Raw genomic sequence first — 16,417 nt, 5'->3', positions numbered from 1 at the left:
CCCAGGTTATCCAGGTATTTATTATAAAATGATTAGATGTTTATTGTGCTCTTGCTTGATGAACATTTTCAATGTTTTTTTTTGTGCAGTGTACATGTGTCGCTTAACTTCAAAACTGGGTAAATACATTCTGCTATAAGGTTGATTATCTTTCAGATCATATTATATTTTTTATACCTATATTCAAGCAAAGCAGAATGGAATTACCCAGGTTTGAAGTTAAGCGACACACATAGTTTTTCGCCTACAAGATTGATAAGCTACGATCTCGTAGCAAGTCGTAGCGGAGTTGCGGCTTTGAATTTTGATTTTTCTTCATCTTAATCGGCGTACAGTATGCACGACACTACTTAACGAGATTGGGATATTGTCTACTTAGCCAGCTCTGCCATCGTATTGGTAATGAATACTCTTTCAACCTCACAAAATTGGAATGAGTGGTGAGTGTTTGCAAGCAAGGCCCTTGAACGGTGACCGTCAGAATGGCGGGTGTACATCAAGCAATCCTGGTGTGGTATACGTCAGGAGTTAGTGCTAGCAATGTGCCAAATGTGCGCCAAAATTCGAGAAATCTGCTCTTTGAACTCCAGAGATATTTAAGAAATTAATGACACCCGCCATTCTGACGGGTGTACTTCCAGTTCTAGCTAATGGCTGCTTACTCGAGGGTGAAAGTACTGCCTAAGGTTAGTGCTCGCAATGTGCTTCCACATGTATGAAACACACACTAATTCAGAGAGCCATTGAAGAATAATATGGGATTGAATAAATATATCTACCCGGTACACCCGCCATTCTGACGCTCACCTTGAACGGATCGTGAACCTTGTCGAAGTACACCGTTGGTATTGGTTTGTTTTTGACGCGGCACTTGACGTCTTTAGAGGTTAGAGTACATTAGCGACATTAGGAGCCCTGTTCACTCGTGGAAGCACAGATGTCATATATACCATAGATCAAGCAAACGTATCTACTTAGCGTGTCAAATGAACTCAGTGAAATCCACTGAGTTGTCCGTCTTTAATCGCAGCTTGCAGCTTTCGGGCGTCAATTTTTGTAAGTTGAAGTCAATCAAAACATAAAAAATGCCTCGTTACGTGATATTCAATTGCAACAACACAAAAATTATGAACAATCAAGAGCCTGAGACATATTTAAAATTACAGGCAAGAAACAACTTCAGTACAAAATTTGACACGCTCGGCCCCTATACAAATAGATGAACTTGTTTCTTCTATCTAAATCTAGTTCTGTGCGTGGAAGCGATCCGTCGAGAATGACCTACGAGCGAGGTCACGAGGGTCGCTGAAGATAGGAAGGCGTGGCGCGAGCTCATGAAGACCATTTGCACCTCTGGCGTGCCTTAGGACTTCCGTACCTTAGGATTACAACAGTGCACTGTTATGTCATGAGGTTATAAGTTAGAGTGCTGTGTGGTGGTCGCTATCGTAAGCAACACGTGGAGTAGGCGTGGCGGTTTGTGCTACAACCATACTCAACAGGAAGTATGACACTAGTCAGAGAGTACATTCTGTTAATGTACTGTAGTGAGGTTGGAGTGTGGCGTTGTAGTCGCGATTGTGGGTAACACTGGTGTGGGGTAGGCGCGGCACGGCGCGCCGGCCGGGGCTCCGAGCATGCCCAGCAAGAGATATGACACTAGCGATCCGGAGAGTAGGCCGCCGTTGTAGGACAGAGTCATCATGTTGCCTGTGGACGAGAAATTGTTATTAGTTTCTACCTGTAGTAGGGTAACGATGACGACAGTCTTTTTCACCCTGACCAAATCTAGTTTTCTAAAACCCAGGGGCAACATTATAAAGATCAGAAAGTAACCCAGAGTCACACCTCGGACACTAGTGATCAAATATACCTAACTTTTCGCGTTTTTAACAGGCGGTAACTGTGAGGTAACCGAGGGGGGGGGGCACTTTCAGCGGGGAGCGGCAGTGGCTATACTGTACGATTGTACTCTTTATTATAGTGTGCCAGAGTCTAATAACCCTAAAATTCTGGAATTCTAGGCCTAGGTACATAGACTTGTACTTAATGATGCTTACCAGCAATTTCACGATGCTCACGGCCGACGCGTGAAGGTGCCATGATCATAGGCACGGAACCGAATACTCCGTTGGTAAAGCCAAGCACGACGGAGAACATGATAGGGTAGAACTGAAACAAATATTAATTTAAGGATTAATCACAAGATACCAATATTATTAGCGTAACAGTGAGACATTTCATTAGCGTTTTGTTCGCCATAATACGCTGCATGGGTTCGTCACAAGTAGACGTCGTGTGTGGCGAGTAAGATAGACCTCTGGGAGGCTGAAGCTTGATAATCACCCACAGGCGTATGGGATAAGATCTTCCATCAAGAACGTAACGGCACGCTCGAATTCCCACGCCATCAGGAGTGGAATTCCTTGCCGGCGGCTATATTTCCGTGCTCATATAACCCGGCAACCTTCAAATCTATTGTGAACAGGCATCTTCTGGGCGAGCTCACTCCATCGTAGGCCATATCTTTGGCTAGTCCGTGGTCTAGAGTAAGCCCATTTATAATAAAAAAAGAATATCAGAATCTCAGGATATGCTTAAGTCACGAGATGTACATAATCCTCTTTAGAAGTACTTACATCCCCCACGATATGTGGCGAGTGACGTGGTGCGGCACACAGTAACATGAGCGGTACTAGCAACAGTCGCACGCCGCTCGCCATCAGCAGTTGACTGCGGCTCCACTCGTAAGGCCATGCGGCTGCAATCTGAAAGTATTTTTTCTTATTTGTGGCTTTGTAGGGAACATGGTCTTGAATATTGGTGATTTCTCAATACCTATGATATTGTACGTCGGTGCCATAAATTAATATTTTTTTTTCTAAATGATGAAATACGTATACAATTAAATATAATTGTGTATAATTTTGTCAGCAACAGCTGACAATGTATCCGGTAGGTTTTTTAATCGCCGCCCCAATGTCAAGGGAGGAGGTTCTCAATACGTCTGTATTTTTTTTTAATATTTAAATCAGAAAGATTGCAATCACCCAATAAACTGGAAACTCAAACTAGCCTTCCTCTTCCTTCCAACTCGGAGCATGTGCCTAATCTATGTATGTATGATCGATCGAATTCGGTGAGTATACCCACTATAGTCTTTGGGCTGACTGACAGTGGCGAGTAGCCAGATATAATTCCATTCATTATTTGAAATAAGTACCTACCTATTGTTAACTTAGCTATATTCTATTCTTACCTTTCCAATGAAGTCGAAAAGATTGAATGCTGACATGAGTATGATGGGCATCCAGTCGCCAAGACGGCAGGATGGCACCTCGGACGCTATGCCGGGGTACAGGCTCAGAGTGGTGAAATATACCAGCCCGATTGATACCATGTAAGGGTAGATTGATCGGGCTACAGCCCAACGTGCTAGCACGCCTCCTGAAGGAAAAAAAGTTACATCATGACTAATTCGCAGCTTTGTCGATTTCCCCCTAGTCCTTTTGGTCGTGTTTTAATTTATCACCAGTCGTTTCGATTTTACTACTTTCTCGCGTACAAGGAAGTGAAGGAAGGATCAAAATGGCACTTTTTGGCTGTAGTTTTTGATTGTTTGCTTTTTAGTATTTATCTGCCTATTTTTTTTAAACAAATTATTTTCAATAGGTATCTACATGTACCTAAGTCTAAATTGTGCAGCAAATTGTAGAAAAACTATTTTCACGTTAGTGCGTTTTCACATTATCCGATCCGATATCGGATGTCGGACCGATATCCCATACATTATAGGCGACATCTTGGATTTTTTCCATTGAAATCCTTCCGACATCGGATCGGATCGTATAATGTGAAAACGGACTTAGACGCAATACTCGAGTCTTTCACATCGCTTGGGATTCCATTTTAGAACAGCTCGCTATACCCAGGCAATCCTGTAATAGGGACTGAAAAGGACTACAAAGATGTCAAAACTGGGGCAGGGGGGGGGGGGGGTTGCATTATTCCCAACAGTCAGTAGAAACGCTTGAGTAAGACACTCTTAAATACAAATCAAAATTACGTTTAAAGGCCCTCCACGAGGTGGGCCTCTCCGGGGCCTCGAACACGACGTCCTCGACCTTGTAGGAGGGGCGGGGGGTGCGCAGCGCCGCGGGAGGGGAGGCGACCGGCTCGGAGGCGCTCGGCGTGGACAGCACTGGCGCCGATGTCGGCGAGTACAGCGGGTTGGCGAAGCTGAATGTGTTGGTTTCTATGTCTCCTGCAACAAATAATATTCGACTTTTTTTTAAATTATAAACACAGACTAGTCGAGGTGAAGACGTGATTTACGATGGAGCGAGTTCGCCCAAAAGCTTAATCTTTCTTTTACAATTTATCAATTATTGGAGTTCTATGCTCTGTAATTTAGATTAACAGACCATATACGAGTTTAGGATCCAGCAAAATATAAAATAATTTTTTGGTACAATAAACGTTTAAATTGAAGTTCTTCAAAAGTCTTACCTTGTCCAGTTGTTGATAGGACTGGACTCTGCAATTTTAAAACTCCGTAGCTGCCATCACCCGATTCTCCTTCCATCTGAAAAAGGATAAAATTGTAGGTTCGTTCGAGAATCAAATTGATGATAATTTTGAGGATATATTATGGTGGTTTCTCATTCTAAAAGTGTGGAAAATGTACAATCGAGTTCATAAATAAGTGTACATTTTTCACCTTATTGCATATGAACTCGACTGTACCATCAGTGTCAAATCGTCATGTCTAAATAGAATCAAACTGGTGTACCTATAGGATAACTTCCCGTCTCATACCATCGGATGTCGTGAGTGTTGTATGTAGGCAGAGTGGCAACCCTAGCGTAAAAGTGACTGATGACAATCAAGTGCGGGTAGTTCGAAAAACTCGTACAGCTAGAAGATGTTGATACAACTCCCAGCCAGTCTACCCGTGACCACGGACGTAATGTCATGTCCGAAACGTCGGGTTAAATATAAAACGTAAGTTTTACGCGATTAAGTCCCGTTTTAATTTAATAATATGAGTGAAGATCGTGTTAGTTTAAATCAATATACCTATAGGATGTTTGATGGTAAGCATAAAAAGAAGACTGTGGTCCTTTATTGTCAGAGGAATCACGGTGTTGTCAAATAGTCAATTCTTGGATGATTGCCGATATTTACAATTTATTACCAACTTACCAATGTAGCGTTCTAAGCACGAGACAAGTGTGGTCCTTGGTTGCCAGAGGGTTTACTTTGATGATGCATAATTATGATGGTTGCTCGTTGTTATAAATTGTATCCTTGAAAGATTGACACAGTGGAAGTTGTAACAGTGATAAGTTATAGACCTACCAAACGTAGCGTCCTCGTTAGGGGTGACGATATTGTACCATCAGTCCGTCAGCGTCAAATCGTCAGGTCTAAATAGAAGTCAACTGGTACTCCCATAGGCTGCGTGATGGTAAGCATAAGGAGACTAGTCCTTTATTGTCGGAGAATTCCCTGTACTGCCACTGCTGTCAATATACTATAATCTTGGAAGGTAGCCATTTATAAAATTGTTAAGTTATAGACCTACCAACGTAGCGTCCTCGTTAGGGTTGAGATGCAGTTGTATTCTCCGGCGGTGGCGCGACTCGTTGGTGAGCCGCAGGTAGTGCAGCACGAGCGGGTGCTTCATCATCACGTGGTGCAGCATGGAGTGCCCCAGCAGGATCAGGATGGAGAACACGAAGAACATGAACGTGCTCCGCCGCGGTTGGCGGAAACCGTATTTTGTTACGATACGGTCTAGTGACACCCAGAAACCGGCGGCGCCTGGAAAAATGGTGCGGTTATTGTTGCTGGTCTATGAAATCGCTAATAATAATTACGGTCTTATATCACTGGGAAAGTGTGAGTATAATAAATTAATAATCTCATGTTTCAGATAGGTGGGCACTAAACTGAACAAAAAACCTAAGTTCCTCAAAAACTTAAAAGTTGCTCTGTCTGCATGATGACGGATTAATTAGTTCTGAGGATCTCATAGTTTTTATACTACGTAAGTTCCTACGTTCGTAACAGAATGGTTGTATAGTGGTCATGGGATACCCACACATGCGACATAGTTATGTGAATCGCTATTTCGACCACATTCAGGCTTCAGCTGAAACTTACTACAGAATAGTGATAAAGAAGACATGAGTTAGGGTCTTTAGCTAAAAGTAAAATCGTTGACGCTCCGTGGCGAATGATATATTAGGATTAGGCAACCGGCTCTATCGCATCAATACCTATGGGCAATACACAAGAGCGACTTACGAGAGAGACGACATGATACGCAAAGTTAACGATTTCACGCTTGGCAGAGCTCACACATAAAGTGTTCCCGACCGAAATCCTAAAAGTAAAATATGAAAAATTATTCACTGCGTGTACCGCGGCGGCAGGCAGCCGGTGAACCCGTAGTACGAGGCTTGCTGCACGGTGCAGCCGAACGCGACCACCCCGATGGTCACTACGCACTCGTCTCGCTCTACACTAGTGCTATCTCTGTAAATTTACTCTCTCCCGCCATGACAGCCTGCGTGTACCGCGGCGGCAGGCAGCCGGTGAACCCGTAGTACGAGGCTTGCTGCACGGTGCAGCCGCACGCGACCACCCCGATGGTCACTACGCACTCGTCTCGCTCTACACTAGTGCTATCTCTGTAAACTTACTCTCTCCTGCCATGACAGCCTGCGTGTACCGCGGCGGCAGGCAGCCGGTGAACCCGTAGTACGAGGCTTGCTGCACGGTGCAGCCGCACGCGACCACCCCGATGGTCACTACGCACTCATCTCGCTCTACACTAGTGCTATCTCTGTAAACTTACTCTCTCCCGCCATGACAGCCTGCGTGTACCGCGACGGCAGGCAGCCGGTGAACCCGTAGTACGAGGCTTGCTGCACGGTGCAGCCGCACGCGACCACCCCGATGGTCACTACGCACTCGTCTCGCTCTACACTAGTGCTATCTCTGTAAACTTACTCTCTCCTGCCATGACAGCCTGCGTGTACCGCGGCGGCAGGCAGCCGGTGAACCCGTAGTACGAGGCTTGCTGCACGGTGCAGCCGAACGCGTCCACCCCGATGGTCACTACGCTCTCATCTCGCTCTACACTAGTGCTATCTCTGTAAACTTACTCTCTCCTGCCATGACAGCCTGCGTGTACCGCGGCGGCAGGCAGCCGGTGAACCCGTAGTACGAGGCTTGCTGCACGGTGCAGCCGAACGCGACCACCCCGATGGCCACCAGGTTTATGGTGTACGACACGCGAGTTGAGAACCCGTCCCAGCCGATGTTGCATACAGCCACGAATAGCATCGTTGCTAGGGACACGAGGATACCTGAAAGATATTAAAAAGCATCAAAACGTTGATTTGAATTAACGGAACCAGGGACAGTTATTTTATGACTATATTATGACGACACAAGAGATTGTCATACATTTTAGGCTGCAACTTGTCTGATGTGTTATGGCGCCTGTGTGGCGGTTATGGCTTTACCATTTTACCAACAGGCGATCAGCTCGTTTGCCTCTTATCTCATAAAAATATCGCTTGTAAGATTATTATTTAGGCGCATTAGGTACATAGTAACCTTGGTAGTTATTCACTGCAGAAAATAACATTAAACAAATTCAACACAGTAGATTGTTAGCGATTAGTTAGGTACAGCAACGCACGCTGACGCGATATAGACCTTCGACATATCAAAAACTATGGCATGGAAGTGGAGCCCAAATAGTCTACGCCGTTATTACTTACCAAATGTTATCCTAGTAGTGTTGTACGTAAACAAATCCAACAGTAGATTGTTAGCGACCACCGCAACGCAAGCTGACGCGATATAAACCTTCGACATGTCAAAAACTATGGCACGGTTGGGAAGTGGAGCCCAAATAGTCTACGCCGTTATTACTTACCAAATGTTATCCTAGTGTTGTACGTAAACAAATCCAACAGTAGATTGTTAGCGACCACCGCAACGCAAGCTGACGCGATGTAGACCGTTGACATGTCGAACATTATGGTGGTATTTGGGTAGTGGTGCTGGAAGTAGTCCACTGCCATTATGAAACTGTGAACATATGTTGTTATTTAGCTTGTGATCTTCGTAAATAGTTGATGGTCTTATCGTTTAAAGCCTGACCGGAAATGTATGACTAGCCATGTTGCGGGATTAAGAGGTTCGCCCGTGTTAGGTTTATTATGACTATTGCCAGGAGGGCGCTAGTATAGGACATAAAAAATGGAATTAGATAACTTTTACTTAAAATTGAAATATTTTTTTATCCATTGCAAACACACTCGCGTTTAACGCTCATTGACAGTTGTCATTGATTGTCATCACAACAACGTTTACTGTACATTGCTGCTGGGATTTTTTCAAAAATTCATTATGGGGTGAAAACTAAGAGTAACTCAAAAACACCTCTTAATTAATGATAACAATATTGAATTATATGCGTTTCATTTATCGCTCTTATACGGTTTACGCGCTGTATTTCGGGCCAAACTTTAAGTGCCAACGCACTGAAAACAAAAACGCATCTCTACATAAAATAAGAATTAACTACGATTAGTAATCTATGTAATGACAATGACTAGAAAGGAATGTCATTTGTTTTAAGGATTAACTCTACATGATTCTGTCCCGCAAAAATGAAAATTTTATTGTAAAATATCTTAGCATGAAAGAAAGAAGTGAATACATCGTAACTTCAATGTGTTTGCACTCCTGTCTTAAAGTTTTAAATGAAAATTCATTATTTTCTTCACGCTAGAAAAGATGCACTAAAACAGCGTAGTACATACCTAATTATTTAAGAACCATTATAATAATGGTTGCCTATTATAATAACCTACTACGGCTACTACGCTAGGCTAATGAAGAGTTAATATAATCATTTCACTGAGCCGTATATTGCTATTATTGAGGCTATTATATAAGAATTCAGGCGTTCGTGACGTGCTTTATTACCTCTGTCTCAGCTAGAATCTTGCGTTAAGTTTGCCACAGAAGAGTTTACGCTAAGGATTCAAATGTAGCTTACCTATTAAAGGGCAGCAGGAACGCTGCGCCAGCGACGAACAGCGTGAAGTACACGGAGTTGTACCGGTCCGGGGGCGGAGCGCCGGGCTCCATGTTACCAAGAGGCTCTCCTCGCGCGGCCCGAATCGCCTCTATCCTTGCGTACCCTCGCCCAAGCGTTTCGTTCATCTTACTTCACTTACAACCACTCATTTCTACAACCACGTATCCTAGTATTCTTGAAAACTTCAAAGACCTGTGCGATTCATCTGACACATATCGTCGTTTTATATTGTTTACACTTTTAACCAGCCCAATTGAAATATTGACATTTAAATCCACCTTACATGATTGTAACAAATGACTAAAATTTATTTTTAGATTCACGATCACTAGTTATTTTATTTCGTTACATTCAAGTAACGTCTGAAGTTATTAGTTTAAACATTTTTTGTATCACTTTTAGATATTTCAATTTTAAATGGTTTGCTAGTGTTATTTAAGGGATTTATCAACAAAATATCACCGGCCGAGCTGGCTGTCAAGCGCGAACCGGCGCGCATGCGCGCTTAGCATTGATTTTCAGGTATTCCGTACCGTATTTCAGTTCAGGAAAATATGAAGAAACGTGGCCTCGAAATTGCTAACAGTTGTGTATAATCGAAGGTCTAAGGATATTGGATGTATACTACGCTGAATCTCGGCGAGCACGATTATAGGTACGCATAGTGCACGGAACTATTAGTTCATAGAAAAACTGGTAAAGTGTAATTTGCGACCACTATCTTGATGCGCTTGTTAAAATACTGCACTTTGTGCGACCGAAAAGTACTATTTGTAAACTTTTAAAGGGGTTTAATTTTAATGGTTGAGTTAAATATAATTATTAAAACAATATTATTATAAACCAACCATTTATTTCGCTGAAACAAAAATTCATGAAATCCAGAACTCCAAAGGAATACATTAATAAATTAAAATAGGTTTACAAAAGATTCCATTTTAATTAGCTCCCCGAAATAAGCCGTTTGGTTAGTAAGTTTTGTACCACGAGAAATTAAGGCGTACGGTCCTGATGCCCCTAGATTTTAGGTGGCCACCGTAGCTTAGGGGCGTTTAAACTCTGATTTAATTGTATACAAAATTGAATTAACGTCTCGGTCTAAATATAATCCTAAAAGGTTCTGCTGAGAGTGTTACCCCGTTGACAGGTTCCGTTGAAGGCGTGCGGTTGCTTTCAGGTATTACAAGGGTATATTTCTGCATTAACGAATCTTGACAGAAACGAATGGAGGAGGCCTTTGCCGACTGGCAAACAGACTTTCAGATGATAAGAAAGAGAGATATATTAGAATAATAAAACTATATCCATCTGAAATGTGCTGAGGAAGAGGCTCATATAAATAAAAATGTCAAGGAACATGGAAAGGGACTTCAGTTACAATAAAACATTGAAAGAGCTTAAAAACAAAACTCAGTACACAAAAAACATTAAACTAACGTCTCAGTCTAAATATAAGCCTAAAAGGTTGCGCTGATAGTGTCACCCCGTTCACCGGTTCCGTTGAAGGCGTGCGGTCGCCTTCAGGTATTACAAGGGTAAAGCTCTGCAGAAGGTATGTCAGGAACATGAAGAGTTCGGATCGGGCCAGGCCTTCGCCGATGCAACGTCGTTTACCTGAAAGACATTATAATAAACTCTGTACTCTGCGAGACTTACATGTAACGGTTGTTTTTAACTACCTATAGTTTTTGGTCTCGTATCTGTCTTGCCTATTTTCACTGAAAGAAATAATTAACTGAACTAATTCAGTTGTTTCAGAAATAATTGAACTCAAGTTATAGCGAAACAAATTTTAGTTAAATTTACATAACTAATTTTGTGGTGTAATACAATACTAGTCATGTTATTTTGTATTTGATGTGCAGTAATTTAATATTAGGCTGTTATTAACTTAATCAACTTAAACGAAGTAGTAGAGCTGCTGCAACAGAACTGTCTTTTTATAATTAACTTAAATGTATCCTTAATTATTATCAGTACGTTAGACTACGTTTTACCAAACTATGTATTGTTGTTCCAACAAAACTGTATATGTTTGCAGACTGTTAAAGTGTTTGATTGATTTTAACCAAATCTAATAGCATACTAATAATTTTACCTTACATAACTACCAGGTAACAATTTCATTCAAATATTAGACAAACAATTATGTTGTCTTTAATTTACTACTCTATTTATTAACAAAAAATAGTTTTGTAACAAATAAGTGATTTTACTTCTTTGTTGCTTACTTAAGCAAATGTACGAATTAAGGAAAACTATAGTTATAAAGTACGTAATGTTTAGTAAAACACTACAAAACTTTTGTTATCTGTAGCTCTAACGATTGTTTATAACATGAAACAGAATGACGCGACGCGCACAGCCGCACAGTAAACGGACCGGACCGAAGCAAACCTGTTCGTTCCCGTTTGTGTTTCCTCGAGACGAGAGTCTCAGCATTTCAGCACGCATCACAGTTTGTTCAGTCCGGTTGTTATTAATAAAATTCATGGTATTTGTGAAGAAAACCTTGGAGGCAAGGGCGGGTGCACAATATGAGTGAACTTGAGGAGGCGGCGGCGGCGGAGTCAGCCAGAACCTCCGAGTGTGAGATGCCTCGTGTACTAGTACCACTACGATGGAGGAGTACCTAGCGTCGTGGCTCTCCCTATGTAAATATTTAGATGTTTAAAGGTAAGTAACAACATTTAATAACAATAATGAATTGCATGATATGGGAGCTGTAGTTGTAGCGGAAGTAGATATCTACCAAACGTGCTTAATGCCCATAAGTAGGATTGAATACGCAATTAATTAGGTGGAAGTCTTCTTAATTCCTAAGTTTAATACGTAGGTTTACAGGGGGCAATTTACAGGTAGGTAAACACAGCAGGTAGGTTTGTAGGTCAGGAATTAATTCTACTACTAATTTCCAGTAACATAGTAAACGAGTGGTCAATACCATTACCTATATTCCTTTCACTGCGGCGTTTTCAGTTCACCTTGGTTATGGGGTTACAATTTTATTGTTATTCGTTGGAAAAGTTGGAAAGTTCTATTGTATGTTCTATTATCCTTTATCAGTGAACGTTGGTATTCTGACATTTGTGTACGTTTTAATTTCAGAACACAGAAAACATATTGATATTTTGCAGTTATTATCAGAAGAGGAAATATAATGGCCCCTGTACACACATGGCCAACGGTTCCACCAGCCCTTTGTGAAACCCCTTGGCCAAGATAAGAGCCGCTGTTTACACATTGGCGAACCAATCACTTGGCATTGGCTCTTCATGAAAAATGGACGTGGAATGGAAAAGTCTAGGAAATTCTAGATCATAGACATTGACAGAAAAATTTGATTAAAAAATAATAACCTCGTAGTAAAATTAAATTATTTGAAATATTAACAATTTTTTTAATATTATGATAAGAACATTTATCTTTTTTAGGAAATACATTAAACATTTGCAAGGTTATTTTATTTCCTAAAATCTACACTATTATTGACATAGATAAACTTATTATTTTCGTAGATATTTCACTACCGTCCTCTCTGACGGCTGACGACCAACTGAATGAAGCGCCAACGTGTAAACGCAGTTGGCCATTGGCGCCAAGATCCTTTGATGTGTGGACAAAAAACCGACACCAATCGGTTGGCCGGCAAGCGCAAGCGCCAACTGCCAACTTACGGCCAAGTAGCCCTCTACACGCTTGGCCAAGGGGGTTGGTGGAACCGTTGGCCATGTGTGTACAGGGGCCATAAGAAATTATTACAAGGCGAAACTGATTACCCAAACAGCCATGCTACAAAACATAATTAGTATAATTACGGACGCATTTTCCAAAAAAGTAAGTACCTATAGAGTCTGTTCGGAAAGAGAAGAGTAGTGAAATGTATGGGGTTGGGGTCCAATACATCCCACGACTCTTCTCTTTCCGAACAGACTAACATCACCACATCCTTTGATTTCATATGTATCTTTTAATATTAACGATTGTTTTGTTTTTGTATTTAGAACCCTTTTTTACACGATAAAAGTTCAAAATGGTTTTGTAATATGTACAAAAATAAAACATTATTAAAAAGTATACGAGGACTGAGGAAGGTACATATTAAATTGAATGTTTCAGAACATTGTGAAGAAGTCCTGGACCTGGCAGCATTTATGGCGACCCCTTTTTTGGTGACTACTTCGAACGTAGGCAAGAGTAAGAATTAAACCAGGTCTACTCTAAACTTCTCTGGTGGCCGTATAAGCTGATTGTGCCGGAAGGATTTTTTTATGCATGTGAAATGTGCTGCGCAAATAGAAGAGACCATCGCACGCAGAGCGGAAAGACGGTGCGAAATGGAATTAACGTTGCCGCCGTCTAAATTGTAAGATATTCTATCAAAGCTCTAATAAACCTAACTGTAAATAATGTTCGTTACGAAATGCAGTTGATGCGTGATTTAAAATAAAATTTGTTCTTAATGCACTGGGTAGCTCTTGGGCTAAAGTAAAAGCGAAACATAAGCATAAGTTAGTATTTCCATTGTTTCTATTTTTTGATGATTACGAAATCAGAAAGTAAATAATGTTATAGTGTCATAATTTTATTATAATATTTCGGAAATACAGGAATTATTTGAATAAAACTGTACTTAGCATTTAAATGAAGAGTTTTACTATGCTACCTACCTAAAATTTGAATATTCGTATCAAGACGCTTTACGTTAATTATTTATGAAAATAATGGAATTTAATTATTGTTGTTTTTAATGTAAGTAACACCAATTCAAGTAAAACCCCGTCTTAATATGAATATTTATCAGAATTCAGTCAAATAATAAATATTATAAATATACTGTAATTCCACTATATTTTGTTAGTTAAACGTCGGATCAAATAGCTACCAGTCCATCCGGCAATTAACTTAGTACAAAAAGGGACGATATCAATGAATCCGTCCTTAAATTAATCAACGAGAGTATAGTAAAATCACATTGTATTGAAATGAATTGTAACAATACCTTCTAGTAGCATTACCTGATCACTTATTACGAATATTATCTAAGATTCAGTTTAGGACCTAAACGGAATTGCTACAGGACGGAGCTAAAAACTTAAACTGAATCGTAATAAGTGATCGGGTAAGGCTACTAAAAGGTGTTGTTACAATTCATTTCAATACAATGTGATTTTACTATACTCTCGTTGATTAATTTAAGGACGGATTCATTGATATCGTCCTTTTTGTACTAAGTTAATTGCCGGATGGACTGGTAGCTATTTGATCCGACGTTTAACTAACAAAATATAGTGGAATTACCATTTTAATTATAGATTACTAAATTGGTCGAGCTACTTGTAGCTAAACAGTTTTGTTATTAGTTACCAGACTAAACTTTCTGATTAACAACCTAAGTACTGTAACACGTCAACAAATTAAATTAGTTACCAGTTGATGAACAGTTTGACTACTAATAAATAAATCAATTCAGAAAATAATTGAACAGTTTAATTACTAAGTAAATGTAGGATTATTTAATTATTACAAAACATTTTTGTGTTTGCAACCAACTAGATGTTATAGATTCGTAAGCAATTTGGTTGTGAAATAGTTAAATTATTTGTTCCATAGTAACAAAATGGCGCTTGTACTTTTGTTGCAAATCACAAAATGTTATAATTATTACTAGACTATTACCATTGTTATAAGTAGAACATACAATTTAAAACAGTAACATAAATAGTTAAGTTGTTCATAACTCAACACAAATAACAAAACACGGTTTGGTAATGGGTAACACGTAGTTCGCAAGTCACAATTTTTAGGTAAGCAGTAACCTAAAATTTGGTTACAGTTATGCAAACATTTCTTTCAGTGTTGATTGATTAAAGAGACAAAATATTACATATTAATATGATAATTGATAAATCAGTTGTAATAATAAATTATTTATTATTATATGTTTACTTTGCACAGGAGGCCGATTCTAACATTAAATATTTTAATTTGATTATTATTGTTATGACACCACTTATTAACAGTGTGTCTAGGCGTAAGTACACCTAAAAACAAAACAACAACAAAACAGATGAAATGATTATAAAATTAATGACAGTGGTTTCTTACTCATCCCTAGATTCAATTAGGAAATTAATAATTAATTAGGAATTTATTAGGAATACCTAATGGTACATTCCAAATGAGTTTTTCAGTACGTTTCTTTAATCTTTCGCTTTCTCGGATCCCAGTAAGGTAATCGATATTATTTTCTGTTACCTATATGTATATTGCAATACCCTGTGGGGTATCATGTTGCTATGTAACTATTGTACCTAGTGTAAGATCTGTACACCAACATGAGAGCAATAAAAATTCTATTCTAATTAGGTACTCGCATATAATCAGTACCTACCCAAAAGGTCATCTTATCTAATATAATACGCCGCATTTGTTTTGTCATAAATAAGCTTGTAATAAAATGTATGAACTGCGTTCTATTTTCTTTGTTTATTAGTTTACATTTTACAATAACAGCCTAGTGAAACTGCGTTTCCCATAAAGATAACGCTCAAATTATTAGAAATATTTCGAGTACTTAGATACATTTAAATCTGCCAAAACATGTTTTTATTGTCGTGGCACTTCCTTACTTGGAAAATAGTTATTTGTTATACAAGGGGGCAAAGTTGTATTTTAACGCCGAGTGTGGAATTGAAAAACGAGCAAGTGAAAGGATTCCATAGTTGAACCACGAGCGAAGCGAGTGGTTCGAGAATAGAATCCTGAACTTGCGAGTTTTTTAACACACGAGAAGTAAAATACATTTTCATCACATTTGCTGTTTAAAGGTATCATTGCGTCTACGTGTACTGAAGCATAATGTACTATTTTATTCCCAAGGGAATAATGGATTTAGTTTTAAAAATTAATACAATCCGTACAATACTTCAGGCAAAGGATGTTTCAATCTGCCAAGGATTTTTATTGCACAACCAAAATTTTACTATTAAGCTATAAAATATATTATACGGTATGAAAAATGCATTTTATTTATGTTTTACAATTATTTCTGTGTGTTTTGCATTTATTTCGTAAAATTTAACTCAGCTAAATTGTTACAATTTACAATCTGACAATATGCTCTCTACTCGCGCTTGACCGCGTGCGTACGCGAGGCACCCACCGTTGCCTAGCAACGGAGAGTACAACAGATATTTAAATGAAATAAGTACAATTTTAGTTTATTTATATGATTTATATGCTTTTTTGAACGTTGCATTTAATTTATATGCAGTATTTTCGTGT

General features: G+C 39.5%; 2 protein-coding genes across 4 annotated transcripts in view; both read right to left on the bottom strand.

The window, feature by feature from the left end:
* Positions 1 to 1,275: 1,275 nt before the first annotated feature.
* Positions 1,276 to 9,534, bottom strand: LOC125232069 (equilibrative nucleoside transporter 4). Its single transcript, XM_048137682.1, has 10 exons — positions 9,089 to 9,534; positions 7,958 to 8,112; positions 7,176 to 7,379; positions 5,588 to 5,826; positions 4,510 to 4,585; positions 4,067 to 4,264; positions 3,260 to 3,447; positions 2,640 to 2,768; positions 2,061 to 2,172; positions 1,276 to 1,710 (listed from the first exon to the last, which is right to left on the bottom strand). The coding sequence occupies exons 1-10, from the start codon at positions 9,253 to 9,255 to the stop codon at positions 1,535 to 1,537; spliced, it is 1,644 nt and encodes a 547-aa protein (XP_047993639.1). The 5' UTR covers positions 9,256 to 9,534; the 3' UTR covers positions 1,276 to 1,534.
* A 460-nt stretch (positions 9,535 to 9,994) lies between these two features.
* LOC125232236 (farnesoate epoxidase-like) overlaps positions 9,995 to 16,417 on the bottom strand; it is a 43,409-nt gene continuing 36,986 nt past the window's right edge. For all 3 annotated transcript variants that reach the window (XM_048137883.1, XM_048137881.1, XM_048137882.1), the window contains one exon: positions 9,995 to 10,744. In XM_048137883.1, the coding sequence (XP_047993840.1) occupies positions 10,563 to 10,744 (182 nt within the window). In that variant the 3' untranslated portion in view covers positions 9,995 to 10,562. The remainder of the gene's footprint in view (positions 10,745 to 16,417) is intronic.

The sequence above is a fragment of the Leguminivora glycinivorella genome, chromosome 12 (assembly GCF_023078275.1).
Source record: "Leguminivora glycinivorella isolate SPB_JAAS2020 chromosome 12, LegGlyc_1.1, whole genome shotgun sequence".
In the NCBI taxonomy this organism is placed as follows: domain Eukaryota; kingdom Metazoa; phylum Arthropoda; class Insecta; order Lepidoptera; family Tortricidae; genus Leguminivora; species Leguminivora glycinivorella.
This window is presented reverse-complemented; position numbering and strand designations above follow the sequence as displayed.